Source organism: Perissodus microlepis, chromosome 13 (assembly GCF_051167445.1).
Source record: "Perissodus microlepis isolate ML-2025 ecotype Zambia chromosome 13, ASM5116744v1, whole genome shotgun sequence".
Lineage (NCBI taxonomy): Eukaryota > Metazoa > Chordata > Actinopteri > Cichliformes > Cichlidae > Perissodus > Perissodus microlepis.
Window position 1 is genome coordinate 2,926,727 of NC_140473.1, and position 16,898 is coordinate 2,943,624.

Below are 16,898 nucleotides of genomic sequence, written 5' to 3' on the forward strand. Positions count from 1 at the left end.
AAAATGTGCTTTAAGGATTTACATTTTCCTGTAGTCTCTATCAGCTTTTATGTGTAACAGTAACAGTAGTGCAGGTTAATAAGATGCTAGTTTACAGCATTAACTTTCTATTTCAGGTTGTAATGGTAAATGATAAATGGCCTGTATTTGTATAGCGCTTTACACATCCAGTCATCCACCCATTCACACAGTTTTGTCTTCCACAAAAATCTCAGGAACGAACTCGATACAATAACACAAAACGATAAAGCTCTCTCTCTGACTGTGAAGTGGCTCAGGGGGTAGAACCTCATCTACTGATCAGAAGCATTTAGGCATGAAAAAAAGTGCTTTGTTTGAACGTGTGTGTAATTGGGTGAATGAGGCTTGTAGTACAAAGCACTCCGACTGCTCAGTAAGAGCAGATCTACTTAACATTTACCATATATCCATCAGTCTGAGCCAGAGTCTGTTTTAGCCGTGTACCATGAACTGGTTGCCTGTACTAAGAAGGACTTTGACTTATCCAAGTCACTTCAGGGTTAACCCCAGGTTTTCTCTACTCTGTAGACCTCTGCATGGGGATCAGGAGGGTCGAAAGATTTTAAGCAATGTTTAATGTCTCTGATTTCCAGCAGCAGTAATAAACATAGGTTCTTAGAAGTACCTTTATCATTTGATTCACTTTATTAATCCCAGGTTTTTTTTTTTGGCATCATTAATAAAATAAGCAGTAAGACAACTACAATGTACTTGCTCACCTCATATCAAATTTGTACACAGACCTATAATTCTGTTTTTGGTTAGTCATTAATATACTGCTGCTTGGGCTGGGCTGTAGTTACATCATAAGGTTTTAAAAACTGAGCTATATAATGAACACTGGTAACACAAACAGAGAGAGGTCGACAGTGATCACTGACTTTTTAAGAGGCTTGTTCAGATTAAATAGAACAAGATACAAAGCATGTTAAAAACACAACAGGCTTAATAAACACAGAGTAGTTTCGACCTGGAAGCAGTGATGAAACATCAGGTCATCACTTAAAGACCGGATAGAGACCATCAATACCTGTAAATGTGCTTTATAAATGATTTTTCCAAGTTATTGCATATGCTGTCTTTCAAATTGTTTTAGATCATGTTTGCATGTGTTGTTCTATCATGTCTTAGCTGATATTTATACATCAGCTGAGTTTTACTATCTGATGGACACAAGCTACTGCACGGCATATCTTCCTTTGCAGCAAATAGGTAAGATTTTCAGTTTCAGTTTTGAATCCTACTGAAACATAATTTCCCTCCACTGCACTACTGGGAATGTAGCAGAGGTGTTAGCAGTAGCAATAAACTTGTTGGAAAAATGCCACTCATTATGTGGGAGTCCACCATAACAGAAAACCTTTTGCCATATTACAGCTGTCTTCTTCTGCATCTGTCCTTGTCTCTGAGAGAGAGGTGCTGCTACTGGTTCATGTTGACGCTCTCTTCAGTGACTTGAAATCCTGCATGAAGGTTTCAATTTCAGATGCATTCACCCAGACCTGTCATCCATTTTGGATTAGAGAAAGACACTCTACTTTTGAAACTAGGCTTCAACTTTCCTTTTGGATAAAGTTTATACTTAGGGCTGAATCAGAAACATCAGTTATGCTCCACTTCCCTTTTTTCACTCATTATGCCAGTACATTACATTACATTAAATGCCACTACCATGCACAGGTAGTATTCTGATTGGTTGAATAGTGGTCCAGAACAACAAAGTTTACAGCATTGAGGAGAAACATGCAAACTCCCCAAAAGATCAAATAAGCAGCACGAGAAGGAGAGACAAATTCACGTCATTATAAAGATTCATTTTGACTCTCTATCTGGCCTCTCAAGGACCAACAACAGTACAAAATGAGCAGCACACAGGCTGTTTGTTCCACATATTGTTGATGAAATGCTCAGTTGAAAGTAAAAAAACGACAACTTTCTGATGAAAGTCTGCAAAGCTCTGTGCACGACCATAATTAAAGGGTCGATGAGCTTTGTGCTACTTACATCAGAGCCGTAGTTGATCGCCAAGGTCTTTAGAGCCCAGGGAAGACCGAGCCCTACCAGGATGTCGAACACGTTACTGCCGATGGAGTTGGACACCGCCATGTCACCCATTCCTGAACACACAGACGTAGACGGAGTTGTGAATCAGCAAAAACAGAAATCAAAGAGATCAGGCAGACAGCGTGAAAGGTAAAGTGAGTGGGAAAAGAGCAGACAGGAAGCAGGTTGGTCTGACGTAGGTGGACACGGGCGGCATTCAGTGCAGCTATCTGTCCAAATGACTTTCCAAAAAAATGTCAAAGCGATGAAGGCGACAGCAGCTACACAGTGGAGGATGGACGACTAAACGGTGGCGAGTGTCTCTCCTGGTGAGCCCCCTACATACACACAGACAGAGCTGTTTAAATATTTGATGACAGGAGCAAGAATAAACACAGATGAAAGGACAGAGGAAAGGATCTGGCGGCCTGTCTTCCCGCTCTCTTCTCACCACAGGGAAAAAGATGACAGGCCAGGATCTTTACCTCCCCTCCCCTCTCCATCTCTGTCATCTAGTCCCCTCTCCAGCTCTTTGATAGCGGCTTCACTTTGATTCTGCTGTTTGCTCTGTGTGTGCATTTTAAATGACAGCTTGGTAACCTGTCATTTTACGTGTTTGTGTTTGATTACCTTGTCGTGCCACTATAAGACTGGCCATGCAGTCGGGGACGCTGGTGCCAGCTGCCAGGAATGTGATACCCATGATGACGTCTGGAATACCGAGTGTGAAGCCTATCACTGTTACCTGACACACAAAGACAGAGACACACTATCACTGGTTGTATTTTTAACAATCAAGAGTGCTGACAGAAAAATGGAAAGAAAGACTAGAACCCAAAACCAAAATGTTAAAATGTTCTTTTTTAACTTAAAGATAAACCAGGAATGACACATGCACTTACCAATTTTCTTACATGAATAATGAAGAATTTTTTGAAGAGCTCTCACACTTATTACGTGACTCTGTAGCTCTAAAGAGCTTTTCAAACCCCATTAGGATTAGATTAACCCCGTGTTTCCAGAATTTATCTAATTGTTCCAGACAGACTTTTTAAACTTGGAAAGTAGACTGCAATAACTACCTGTGGCTGACAACTGAGCACATTAATGAGCTCGATTGGCGTAGCTCTGCACAGAAAATTACTTTTACACTCTTAACTCAGTTAAACTGGGAGTGGATCATATTGAAATCACCTCACTTCCCCAAAACAAATAAATCCTGTGTAAATGGAGCGTCCTAGCATCTAGACAGAATAAAAACCTAACAAAAACAAAACAACGAGCTAACTAGCTGCTAACGAATTCAATACTTTACCAGAGTTGGTTAATCTAATAACAGCTTTTTTAAGTTGAATGTCAGACTAAAATTGCTGAATCATGTTTAGCATATTAATATTTCGCATAGCTCGAAAACCCCCAAAACAACTGTAAAGCTAAAAGTTTTCAAGCTAATGTTCTGCTAAATGCATTCTTGCAGTTAGTAGTTAGGTCAAAATAGGGAACATGTTCGATTTACTATAGTGTTAAATTATTCTCTGTACTATTCAGGGAATTATTCATCCATTCATTTATTTATATATTTGATTTTCATGTTTCTGACCACCTTTCATTTTTATTTATACAATTATAAAGTATCTATTTACAACAATAGCTGTCTTTTGCCAGGCATGAAATAAAAACAAACAGCAACAGCATAATGAGCCAACATGTTTTAAAACGGCACATTTTCACATTACATGCATATACTCCAGTCATGTCACCATCCACACAATTCATAAATTGCCTAAAGATTAAAACGTATTTATTCTGTTTCTTGGAATTATAAGTCCTTATACATTTGATAGAAAACGTAATTTATCTTTACTTTAAGTCCTGCGGATGAATGGATATTCACTTTAACTTATCCGCTGCCATGGCTTTTCATAGTCTGCTATTTTCAGCACATTCACAAAGACTGTTGGTTTTTGGGTGTTTTTTTCTGGATTATTGTGGGCCCTTTACCTCAGAATATAAAGCACCTTGGGGTGACTGCTGTTGTGATTTGGTTCTATAAAAAATAAATTTAACTGAACTGAATTAATCAGTACAGAGTGAGTGTCTGTGGCCAAAATACAAACTGGGAGATGGTTCCACAGAAAAAGGGCAGTAAGCCTCCAGTCTAAGACCCAACGATATACTGGGTCTGATCATTAAAGACTTTGTAGGTGAACCTTCTGGATCATCAATGAATTACAATAGTCCAGCGTAGAGGTAATAAATTCATGCAACTGGTTTTTAGCATTACTCGGAGACAGGATGTTTCTAACTGTAGAGATATTACGCAAATGCAAAGCAGTCCTACATATTGGTTTAATCATATTTGTTTAATAATTCTGGTCAAAAATCACTCCAAAATTCGTCACAGTGTTGCTGTAGGCCAAGGTAAATGGATTGGTTCTCATATAGCACATGTTGTATACAAGCGCTTTTTTCTATGCTTAAGTTGAAATGCTTCAACAACCAATCTGCTTGGTTGATTTTTATACTGTAGCAGGAGCTTCATATACAGAAGCAACAAATGCCACACAAAGAACAGCATCACGGATAGCTCCGTAGGTAGAGTGGTGGCCCCATGATCGGAAGATTGGGGGTTCGAATCCACTGAACAGCTACCCTGATGTACCCCTGAGCAAGGTACTGTCCCTACACACTGCTCCCCAGGTGCCCAATGGCTGCCCACTGCTTCACTGAGTGAATGGGTTAAATGGAGAGAGGAATTTCCCCACGGGGATCAATGAAGTATACATTATTGTTATTATATGCCACTGAACCATTATTAATTGCATTGCATTTTTGTTTTCAGCTTCATGTTGCTTTTCAGTACAAGTCTGCTTTTCCCCCATCGTCACTTACCATCCAGACCATGATGTAGGAGAAGCTGGCAATCCACAGTGTGGAGGAAACAAAAGACAGCATGAACCAGTTCTCCCAGCGAGGTGTGGAGCAGTTGGGGATGGTGAAGTATAGCAGCAGGGCCAGAGGCCAAGCCAGCAGCCACTTCAGTTTATTAAACCCACCCGCTGCAGACACACAGAGCGAGATACAGCATTTAGACTGGGTTGAGACTGACACACGAGCAGAGAGAAGAATGATAGAAAAGACAGAAAAGACAAGTGTTTAAAACCGACATTGCTTTCTAGCAGGAAGAATAATTTACTGTCCAACTAACGCATGTTTTTAAACTCCGATCTATCACTGGCTAAAGATCTGATTATAGTCCAATATGAAAGCACACAAGAATGAAGGCATAAGTTCACCTGTGTGTGAAATTTAAAATCAGAATGAGTTCATAAATTTAAACTTGATTTAAACTACTCATTGGCACCTGATTAATAACAGATTCTTACAGAGGAAGGACGCTGAACGATAATTAACAAGCAGAGTGATGTTTTTTCTGTTCTCCTCTTTTGTTTAAATGGGATAACGTTATTTTAATCAAATGAATCGCATCCCTCTCTGAACATGATTGAGTTTGTCAGTAAAATTATCCCTTCACTTCTTACGTTGGTCTACTTTTTATGATTACGCTTTTGTGTTTCACTCTTTTTGTTCATCGTTTTAAATGAATCAAGCCTGGAGGTGGAAACTTAAGTCAAGTTAAATAAAATTAGAAGTTAACTGGGATACAAGTTTTTGCATGACTTTTTATTTTAACAACAAGTAAACAGATCATGAGAAAAAGTGTTTTAGTATGAAAGTATGAAACTTAGCCTAGCTTAGCATAAATATTATAGCAGGTTTCTTTCAATTGTCCCTGAACCAAAACCTGTTTTCTCTGAAAGTAATTAACAATTCTCAAGAAATAAAACTAAACATTTGCAAAGAGGTCTGCTGATCCATGCTTCTAGTCGTGTTAGAGAAAACAGTGGTTAGGGACCGCGGGACGACCAAAATGATTGAAACTGGGTGCAATAAAGTTGCATCCTTGTTGAGTTTGAAATGGTTTCTTCAAAGATGGGGACCAAGTCTGCGACCGCTCGCTGTGATTTGATTGAAAAACATATCACTCTTAAAAACAAGAGTCATCTAAAGGTTTACCTGGGCATTGGAATGGTACATAAGGTCCCTCTCCTTCCTCCTCTTCTTCCTCTTCATCATTCTCATTGTTCTCGTTGTCCTCGTTATCCGTCTCATTGCCGGCCTCTCGGTCATCGTGCCGAACGCCGACGCCCCTTTCAGCTCCAGACAGCCCATTTTCTATGCCCCACCTGCTCCCTCCCTTCACGGGAACCTCAGAGTCACCGTTAGTCAAAGTCCGTGTGTTGATTAGACGCTGCCTCTATACGTCGCCACCGCAAACACAAGAAGCACATTCACAAACACACAAACACAGAAGGGAGACTGGTCAGATCTGATGCGCCTGCATGAACAGCCCCATTCTCCCTTCAGTGCTAAACAGCATTCATGAACATTTTAGCTGAATTTTAGCCACATGCTAAAGAAATTCAGTTTCAGAGAAATGTTATTTTTATAGGGAAGGCCTTTTTATATATTTTGCCCTACAGCCCTTCTGCTAGGAGACTTTTATTTCTGTTTGTCAAACAGGTGAAAATTTCATATAATACGATCTTTACCTTACAATACATCTTTAACCTCCTTGGACCTGGCCATATGTGGACATCCCATTTTGGGTTATTTAGACCAAAATACTCAATTTTTCTCTACAAGGGCCTGATATCCATTTACGAGGACATTATACTGCTACTGTTCTATTGAAATTTTAAACGAATATCCCCATGTGTGGCTCTCATTTTTCTTAGAAACAAAAATCAGGTAAAAAAAAAAAAAAAGAAATCTGGTAATTCTTTATTTCTACATTCATCAGGTCCCAATACGCCCAAATATCAAAGAGAAATAAAAAAATGAGTTTGGGTCTTAGGAGGTTAAATGACTGTTGTGAACTCATCCTATATAAATGTACTTTATTTTAACTCGTATCAGAATGAATGTAAAAACAACAGTGGATGTCTAAGTGGTGTTGACACTTGACAGCGGGGAGGTTAAGCTGATGTTCACGATTCTCCTGCTCTGTCTCTGACTTTCTTACTTGCAGCCTCTCTGGGCCTGTTTTGTTCTTTTGCTGACAAAAGTAAAAGTAAAACAATAATTTGTTATATAAACTGCAGCCCTGAGAAGATAATCACATTATGAGTGAACATGAGCTGCTGTGCATTTGCACAAAACAAATCTCAGTCTTTCCTGCAGCAGTATAATATTGTGAGGGCCAGACTCCTCTACTAGAGAGCTTAAGATTGTACTGTAGTTGTTAACATTCACCTACTTTAAGATTCAACAGAAAATATTATATTCAACATATATTGCGTGTTTATACCCCAGTCTATAAGCTATGGTTCTGCTTTTTCTTAAAGCAACAGATGTAGGGGCACCACAGTGGGTGCCGTCAGGTGTCACAGCGGTCTGATGTGAGGCAGGATTTGCACAGATCCTCAGTGTGGTAAGTATTGACTGTCAAACATGTCATTTGATAAATTCACCAGCACCTACACCTACTGATAATTTCGGGGAAAAAACTGTGTATAATTCAAAATATTTGACTGAAGAGACAAGGCTGTTTTAAAAACAGAGACTGATATTCAAAGCGGCTTATAAGAGAAGGGGACCCTGGACACAGATGATAAGAAGGCCCACACACTTAAGCATCTCAGGTCATAGAGTGTATATACTGATGGATGCCATTGTTAAAGAGGTCTTGTGAAGGCCCAAGTGGAGCAATTTGTGCCCCAATCTTTGTGTAGTGAGACTGGACATAACATGAGGTAGGCCTGCTCTAAACCACTGCCTGTTTTATCATAATTTCTGACTCTATTAAAAGGACTTAATTTAAAAGAAACAGAAAACAAAACAAAACAACTGAATTTGTCTCAAAACTTTGATCTTAAAGTCATGAGGGAACTGTTTATTGAATTATAAAGATCATAGATCCAAAGGAGCTGATGGCTGTTTTCAACATAATACATTACAGCTAATTTAGCAATCTGAAGAGCTGCCCTCTGTTGGCCATTTGAAAGAATGCAGGTTTACAGCACGACTGCACTGGCTTGACTTTTCAGACCTAGAAGCTGCATCCATCTTTTTATGTACAGTCTATATCACAGACTGAAAGTGACAACAAAACAACTGCAAATCAAGCTGTCTTTTTGTAATTATCTCACTGGTACCCCCCCATGGTTGTCTGTCTGTCATTATCACCGCTGTCATTGCCTTATGCAAATATGTTCACAATGCAACAGCTTGACAGGCAATGAAACTCTCTGTGCAGACAGAGAAAAACATTCTGACTGATTAATGCGCACACGGAGAGCTGCAATGAAAACCAAATCACAGACAATACAAACTCTTCAACTACTATGGCAAATAAGATGCCATGTGATTCTTTTTGTTCCAAGCTTGCCCATCACATCCTGAACAGCCCTTTGTAAATGTAGCATAGCAGGCCATGCCTAGAATCCTCAATGGTGGAGCTGATTTGTAGGCCAGGGACTGTGTACAGCTCCAGATTACTTTGCTAAAGAGGCTGTCTGAAACGCTTTCCCCTTGGAGAAAAACACAACGCAGTCTGCTTCAAATTGGAAATGTCAGCAATCTCTTTTTTTCCCTCTTTTTTTCAATCAAAAGTGTGGCTGAGGTGCACCTGCGTGTGCCGTTACCTCAGTGATGAGCATTCGTGAGGCCATGGTGAGACGAGTTCTGGGGGAGAAGTGGCTGGTGATCATGATCCTCATGCCGGCCTCGGAGAAGGACAACTGGTGGGGGTACGCTGACAGCAGCTCGTCTACCATCAACACAGATGTCTTCCTGTGGTGGTTCGCTGTGGGGCACATACATGGAATACGAGCTATACTATTGAAATAAACCAGTAAGATTTTCCTTAGCATTACGACTGCAAAGAGCAGGAAGCAGAGACATTAGCTCAATCAGAAGTTCCACATTACACGTACAAAGTCTCAATAAAAATGTACCTTTCTTTAAAAGAACAGCAGTAGCATCACAGCCATCGTCCAGTTCTGTGTTATTTGCTGCACCGTTTCTCAAAGTGGTCGAGTCCTTCTTCCTCCTCCCCAGGAAACGGACAATGTAGGAATTCAGTCTGGAACAGAAGTCGGGTTAGAACGACACTTTGCTTGGTACAGCTGGGTCAAGTGATTGCTCTTTACGGCAGGTAGCCTCCCGATAGAGATAGATTGATCATATTCAAAAATGATCTGTCAAGTACTATAAGCTGCTGTGTGGCACAGCCCACATAAAGAAATGTATCATTTTGTATTTTTTGCTTGTAATATTGATATTCAGTAAACTTTCACTGTTTTCAATGAAATACTACAATGCATTTGAAACAGAGCATGACGTTCTTTTCTAGATAATATCCACATTGTTGTTGTGTTACTTAATATTTATCCGTATATCTGCTAAATTTGCCAAAAGAAAAGATATTTATTATTATTATTATTATTATTATTATTATTATTATTATTATTATTATTATTATTTGTTTGTTATTCATCTGTTTAAATAGACATTTTAATTCCAGGGATATCTTACATGTATACTTTTATAAATACTTATTTTAGTAACTGTTACTGTTACTAACATGAAGACATTACACTCCGGCACAGAGCAAAAGTTCATTGTTCATTTTTAAGCCTCAAAGTGGATGAACTGAACTTACTTCATGATCAAAATGTAGACAAAATACATCAGGATCAGCGTGAGAGCTTCCCACCTGGAAAAGACAGTTCGGATGCATTCATCATGTGTGTCACTGTACAGTGTAAGTGCCAGGTGTATGCAAAGTTAATCAACGTGTAACTTACCAAACTACTTTTTCATCATATATGAACTGTAATAAGAGAGAGGTGAAAATCTGAGAACCAGTATATCTAAGACATGAAGGCATAATTTCAGATGGAAAGAAAAAAAAAGAAACAATCAGAGTAACTAGAATATTTCTCCATAGAGGAAATCCTGTATGGAGCTTTTAAAGTATCTGATGTGTTACTATGTTAACCTTAAGGTGCTTCTTACCACTATAAGAGCAGAGATCGATAAGGTGTAGTAGACTGAGTCTCTGAGCAGAGGCCAGCAGGAGAGACGGATCGTCTGGAAGAAAAGACAGAGAGACAAGAGGACTGAGACAATTCTACAACTTACAGGAGCTCAGCTACACCTTCTTTTGTTCTACTGGGTAACACATCCCACAAGGTTCTCACTGCCATGCACTAATAACATAAGCCAAGCTCTTTGTGCGTGTGCATCTGTTTGGCATCTTACGTAACATGTAATCTAAATAAGAAAAAAAATCTTTCAAGTATGTTTCTCTTTTCCTAGTGGGATTACAGCAGTGAACAGGACACGTATCATTTTCTGATTCAGGCAGAAAAGGTTTCCATCCATGGTTTTTAATCTAAACTGTGGCCTAAACAAACAAGTCACAGAGTTTGTGTACTGCACTGGCTAAAAATCAGCGGTTTATTCTGTACCTGCACAGCGAATATCCCGCACACTCCGATGATGCAGAGGATGTTGAAGACGGCAGATCCCACAATGGTGCCGACCCCGACGTCACCTTTAGTGATGAAAACTCCTGTGCAGAAGGAAAGGAAATCACTGATTGCCACACATGGCAAGTCATCTGTCCACAGGTTACAGAGACATCCCGCTTGGTGCAGTTCTTTGGTAATCTTGACGTACTTCACTGATCCACGACCCTTTGTCTAGCTGGTAACTACTGATGGCATTTACATAATAAGTTACTCTGTTTGCATGTGTTGTTGAGTTATAGAAGGATTTCCCTCCCATAGACTTTATTAGTGAGGGCTGCCCAGGTGTACTGCCAAGCACAAAAGCATATTTGGCAGCTTACTTTAACATTTTCTATTAATGTTTTGAATTGATTTACTCTCAGGCAGACTGCTGGCTTTTATTTTGAAAGTTTGGGTGCTGGTAACCTGCTGACCAGGCCTATCTTTCTCGAGTATTTTCTACTGGCTTGCTCACTGGCCAGGTCACTATTGTGGTAGAATTTATTACCATTCAGTTGGTTCCCCATATTGTGTGTCCAAGCCAAGTGATTGGCTCTCACTAACAAGAGGTAAAGGCTAAAAATGGGAAGACACATTTAAAAACCTTTACTAACAGTATAGTAACATTTTGATGGCAATAAATATTACCCAGATAGTCCAGGAATTGACATCATACTATAGAACTTTAGGGTCTGCAAAACACTTACCATTCAGAGGAGGATAAAGAGGAGCTCTTTATCCTCTCAAGGATACTTGAGGGTGCATGGGAGTTTGCCCAACCAGTCTACATGTGTTTTGTGGACTTGGAGAAGGCATTCGACCGTGTCCCTCGGGGTGTCCTGTGGGAGGTGCTGCGGGAGTATGGGGTGTTTGGCCCATTGCTACGGGCCATTCGATCCCTGTACAACCGTTGCAAGAGCTTGGTTTGCAATAAGTCGGACTCGTTCCCGGTGGGTGATGGGCTCCGCCAGGGCTGCCCTTTGTCACCGATTCTGTTCATAATTTTTATGGACAGGATTTCTAGGCGCAGCCAAGTGGCGGAGGGCTTTCACTTCGGTGGCCTCAGAATCTCATCTCTGCTTTTTGCGAATGATGTGGTTCTGTTGGCTTCATCGGGTGATGGCCTCCAGCTTGCACTGGAACGGTTTGCAGCCGAGTGTGAAGCAGCGGGAATGAGGATCAGCACCTCCAAATCTGAGGCCATGGTTCTCAGCCGGAAAAGGGTGGAGAGCCCACTCCGGGTCGGGGATGAGTTCCTGCCCCAAGTGGAGGAGTTCAAGTACCTCGGGGTCTTGTTTGCGAGTGATGGGAGGGAGAGATTGACAGATGGATTGACCGGTGCAGTGTCCGCATCACTGCGGCCGCTGCACCGGTCTGTCGTGGTGAAGAGGGAGCTGAGTGTAAAAGCGAAGCTCTCAATTTATTGGTCGATCTACGTCCCTACCCTCACCTATGGCCACGAGCTGTGGGTAGTGACCGAAAGAACGAGGAGGGGCTCAGAGTAGAGCCGCTGCTCCTCCACATCGAAAGGAGCTAGCTGAGGTGGTTTGGGCATCTGACAAGGATGCCTCCTGGGCGCCTCCTGGGATTGGTGTTCCGGGCATGTCCCACCGGGAGGAGGCCCCGGGGCAGACCCAGGACACGCTGGAGAGATTATATCTCTCGGCTGGCCTGGGAACGCCTTGGTGTTCCCCCGAATAAGCTAGAGGAGGTGGCTGGGGAGAAGGAGGTCTGGGCTTCTCTGCTTAGGTTGCTGCCCCCGCGACCCGGCCCCGGATAAAGCGGAAGAAGATGGATGGATGGATGGATGGATGGAAAACACTCAGTATTCAACACCATTGTTGTAACAACTGAGGAAAACAATTACAAAATCAAAATTTAAAATCAAATAGCCTTGCTGGCAGATCATTCTCAGCTTCAGTCTGAGACTTTAAGAGAGTCACAGTTGTTAGACACAGACAGATTTTATCACGTTAAAATTACTCACTGGAGTGAGTAATCACCAGGACTGATGACGCTTGCTGCCTAGCTCCCACGTTAGCATTATGATTTTATTATTAGCCATAGCTGCTAGCTGCTACCTTAATGATAACGTAACAGATGGGTAACTGCTAATAGTTAAATGGCTATATAAATGACGACAATATGTGTGTTGGACAGGTTAGCATTTATGATAACTGTTTAATACATCAGCATTGTTGAAATCGTGGATCACTCAAGAAGTTCTTAACAAGACCAGAGTGGCAGTCTTTAAAATGCCTCGCAAAGTTGTGCTGTTTCCTATGTGTTCACAATGAAATTGAAATCGTGCATTCAGCTGTCTGCAGTGGTTCTGCAGGAAGTTCTGTGTTAGCAGGAGGAGGTGAAGATGGCACTGTTGCAGTTGAGATCTAACCCAAGGAATTTTTAGTATCAATTAGTATCAGAGTAGCATATTTTGACAGCCCTGCTGCCAGTGTTAGCTATGGTACTTCAACCCAACCGGTCGCAGCAGATGGCCGCCCCTCCCTGAGCCCGGTTCTGTCTGAGGTTTCTTCCTGTTAAAAATGGAGTTTTTCCTTCCCACTGTCACCAAAGTGCTTGCTCATAGGAGATCATTTTTTTTCTCTGCATGTATTGCTGTAGGGTCTACCGAACAATATAAAGCAACTTGAGGTGACTGTTGTTGTGATTTTGCGCTGTATAAATAAAATTGAATTGAATACTCTATTAGAGTGGAGTCAGATCCAAAGGATTCCAGCTGGAGCTGTAACAGTGGTAATATCTGCCCAATATCTGGATTAAAAACTGGCAACAATGTTATATTAGCTAGATAATAAGCCGACAGAATAAGCTAAGTTGAAGAAAAATATCAACTCAGTATAAGCTCAGATGTGAAAATGTGTAAACACCGTATTATAGTTGCTATAAATTATCTCTAAATATGTATTTACTTTTAACCCCTTTATTAACAAATTATTGCCTCACTATTAGTATGCTATTATCAAACTGTACTATGAATGGCTGTACAGCTAAATTATATCTAAAATGTGTGTGTGTGTGTATGTCTCTGTCTCACCAATGACAGAGGTAAACAGTTCAGGCGCTGAACTGCCTGCTGCCATGAAGGTCGCTCCTGCAACATCCTCACTCAGATGCAGACGCTGGTGGACGAGGGGAGAGAAAGATATTCTAAGCATCACAGTGTGGCAGTGAGAGTGTGTGATGTTAGTGCAGCAGCGGTGCAGTTACAGTCTACAATGTTTGTTACCTCGCATATCTTCTCTAGCGAGGGGACAAAGTAGTCATCGCACACCAACGCCAGAGCGTAGAACATGTAGACTGCCTGCAGATGCCCAAAGACACACAGGTGAAGAACAGTATACACTTACAACTGGATAAGACCCCCTGCTGAAAAAACAACAACAAAAAAACATTTGTGCTCTATTTTCTTTGTTTGCAGTTTAATCTCAGCTTCTGTTGTCATTTACTTGATGTTTGCTGAGACTAAACCTGAAAGCCCAGCAAAGAGTTACAAGCAGATAAAATAATACACCGACATATTACTAAAACTCATCAGTTTGCCAAGGAACTGTTGGAAAATGCGCTTACTTACGTATTTAACAATACTCTGCTTCCAGACTTCAGCCAAAGACTGGTGGGGCTTAGTAAAGCATAAAAGCTGAAAGTAGCTGGGAACAGCTGGTCAAAAGTTCAGCAATAATCTTCCCAGAACAGTCTAGCACATCTGTACTTCTGTAAAACATGCTTGAATTTATTTCTATGGAACAAGGCTAAACCTTGCCATGTTTCTACGCTGCTAAACACTTATGTCAGTTTGCAATTAAATCACTGTTGTGGACCAACTACGTCACTGTTAACCAGAAGACGTTATGAATTTATATACCAGCAGCTTCAAAAATTCATTGTAAATTTCTGAGCATGTAAATGGCAACAGATTTACAAGTTCAACAATTTATCGCAGGTAATGTCACAGGTATCCCAAACAGACTGCATGTAAATGCATGGAATGGGCAAGTTGACCCACATTCAATTGCAAATTGAACGCAGAGTGACTCCATGATACTGAAACTTGCAACTAACTGCAAGCAGTTGCAGATGTGGTCTGGTCTTCATAGCTGCTGAAAGTAAAGTAATTAAAAAAAAAAACAACCACAGATATTTTAGCGTTTTTTTTTTTTCAGCAGTACCTTTCATCCCGCCCTGATACACAATAATCCTCTGCCATCTCACAATCTCTTTGCTTATGCATTGATATACCAAAGAGTACACTGATACAGAGTTCACACAATTGTGTTCCCAGACTGACAAAAGTTGGGAAGAGCATGAGAAACTACTGTAAAAAGACCTCAAAGCACACCATAAACCAGCAGTTGTGACATCATTGTCAACAGACAACAATGGCAGGCATAAACTGTTACATGAAGGCTAACTAGCAAAGTCCTCCTTCTTCTTCTAATGAACTTCAGTGTTTCTAGCGGTACAGTACTATCCTGGCAGCCCGTGTGGTCTCACGAATTCCCCACCAGGCTAAGTAAAGAGGTTTTTGTATCTTCAAGGCTAAAATCATTAAGCTGAATCCTTCAGTCTTCTGCCTACACAACATTATCTACCTTTCTTATCTCCATGTGGATCAGAAACCAACCTGCCTGAAAAAACCCCCACAACCTTAATGATGCTGTTGAATTGCATGATGCAAATACATAGCAGGGGTAAACACTCAGTTTGTGAGTTTGAAAGTTTCAGAGATGTGACAAAAAAAATTAAGACCCATTCAAATGGAAGACAATCTATTTTAAAGCATTTAAAGCCACTGAAAAGAAGAAAGCTAGAACTACTTTGGATATGCAACAACTTTAACTCCAAAACATTCAAGTGTCCATGTAGTGTGCTGCAGGTGACACTCACGCAAAGCACGTGCAGACCCACTGCTCCTTCCACGCGCTGCTTGTTGGTGAAGTAATCCCTGGGGAACTCATGGATTGCTGCAGCGAGAGAGGGGGAAAAAATCACTTACACATGCTGAAACAGTGAAAGGAGGCAAAATCTGAGCAATTAAATACTGACTGCAGCTCAAGGAAGATACCCTGAGGGCCTCATGAAATAGCTCATCAGCCAAACAAAGACAAATAAACATATAAATACAATCAAACACAGATACAGGTCCAAAGGATGACTGAATTTAATATCTAATAGGGAGGGAAATTAACCCTTTAGAGCCGGTCGGAGCGGGCACGCTCTGTTTTGCGTAACTATTTTTAAATCCCGGTAGCTCTGCAACCACGTAAGCTAGCGCAATAATTTTTTTTGCATATGAAACCGGAGGAGTTGTACTTACATCTTATGCCATCAGCTTGTCCTAGGTCACAGTTTCCTTCCACATATAGCTTTGCAAAAACTGCATAAAAAGCACTTGCAGCAACAAAAACATAATATTCCAGAAACACGCTTTGCCGATCCAATCAGCTGTTCATAACACTTCCTACGTTGGAATAGACGTCAGCGTGAACTTTTGCATGTCCGCCATTACCTGCCCGAAACCGGAAGTGACGTCATTTTCGCGGAAATGTAGTTTTTTTAATCATCAGGGCCTCAGGGCCTATACTGGTGTTTTTATAAGTTATCTTTGACTTTATGACTTTCTGTGTCTTTTCTGGGATGCTTAGGACTCATATTGCACTGCTGGAAATAGTTTATTTTGATGCATATGCTGCTTTTTTGCAAATTTGCAGTATAATATTTATTTTCGTTTTTCCCGCAGTGTATAAAAATTGGTGTATTTCAAAAATAAAACCATGAAGACACTCAAAATGAATTTCCTGTGGTAGGAAACTATTTTGTGCAACTTTTTTGTATTTACAGTTTTGAGGGATAAGCCTCTTAAATTTCTCTAACTAGAAATATATGTTAAAAAAGAAAAAACGATTTTAAATTTTTTTGTAGTTTATTGCACTTTTTTGCAATTTATGTAATTACTATGCACTTAATGAATACATATTATTAAAATCTGGGCTATAATGGTTGTATTGATGTATAGCAACTTGAAATGCTCCCAAAAATGGCTCTACAGCATGTAAACATATAATATAAGCTCTGGCGGACTTGGTTCTATGGTAGGTCTTAAAGGGTTAAGAAAAAGAAGTTGCACTACAGTGACTTCAAACAAAGGCAACTGTTGAAATCCAAAGATAAACACAAGGCAATTGAACACTCATTTCCCATGATCGGTTCCATCATTTTTAAGTCTAGCTTTTG

General features: G+C 40.5%; 1 protein-coding gene across 1 annotated transcript in view; it reads right to left on the reverse strand.

Annotated features, from left to right (window-relative positions):
• LOC146374496 (sodium/potassium/calcium exchanger 3-like) overlaps positions 1-16,898 on the reverse strand; it is a 148,234-nt gene that overhangs the window by 4,900 nt on the left and 126,436 nt on the right. The window contains exons 3-15 of the mRNA XM_084948386.1: positions 15,552-15,628; positions 13,894-13,968; positions 13,702-13,786; positions 10,602-10,705; positions 10,147-10,221; positions 9,936-9,961; positions 9,791-9,844; positions 9,084-9,211; positions 8,772-8,932; positions 6,142-6,382; positions 4,957-5,123; positions 2,695-2,809; positions 2,026-2,138 (exon numbers count right to left, since the gene is read on the reverse strand). Coding sequence (XP_084804512.1) covers positions 2,026-2,138; positions 2,695-2,809; positions 4,957-5,123; positions 6,142-6,382; positions 8,772-8,932; positions 9,084-9,211; positions 9,791-9,844; positions 9,936-9,961; positions 10,147-10,221; positions 10,602-10,705; positions 13,702-13,786; positions 13,894-13,968; positions 15,552-15,628 — 1,421 coding nt within the window. The remainder of the gene's footprint in view (positions 1-2,025; positions 2,139-2,694; positions 2,810-4,956; positions 5,124-6,141; positions 6,383-8,771; positions 8,933-9,083; positions 9,212-9,790; positions 9,845-9,935; positions 9,962-10,146; positions 10,222-10,601; positions 10,706-13,701; positions 13,787-13,893; positions 13,969-15,551; positions 15,629-16,898) is intronic.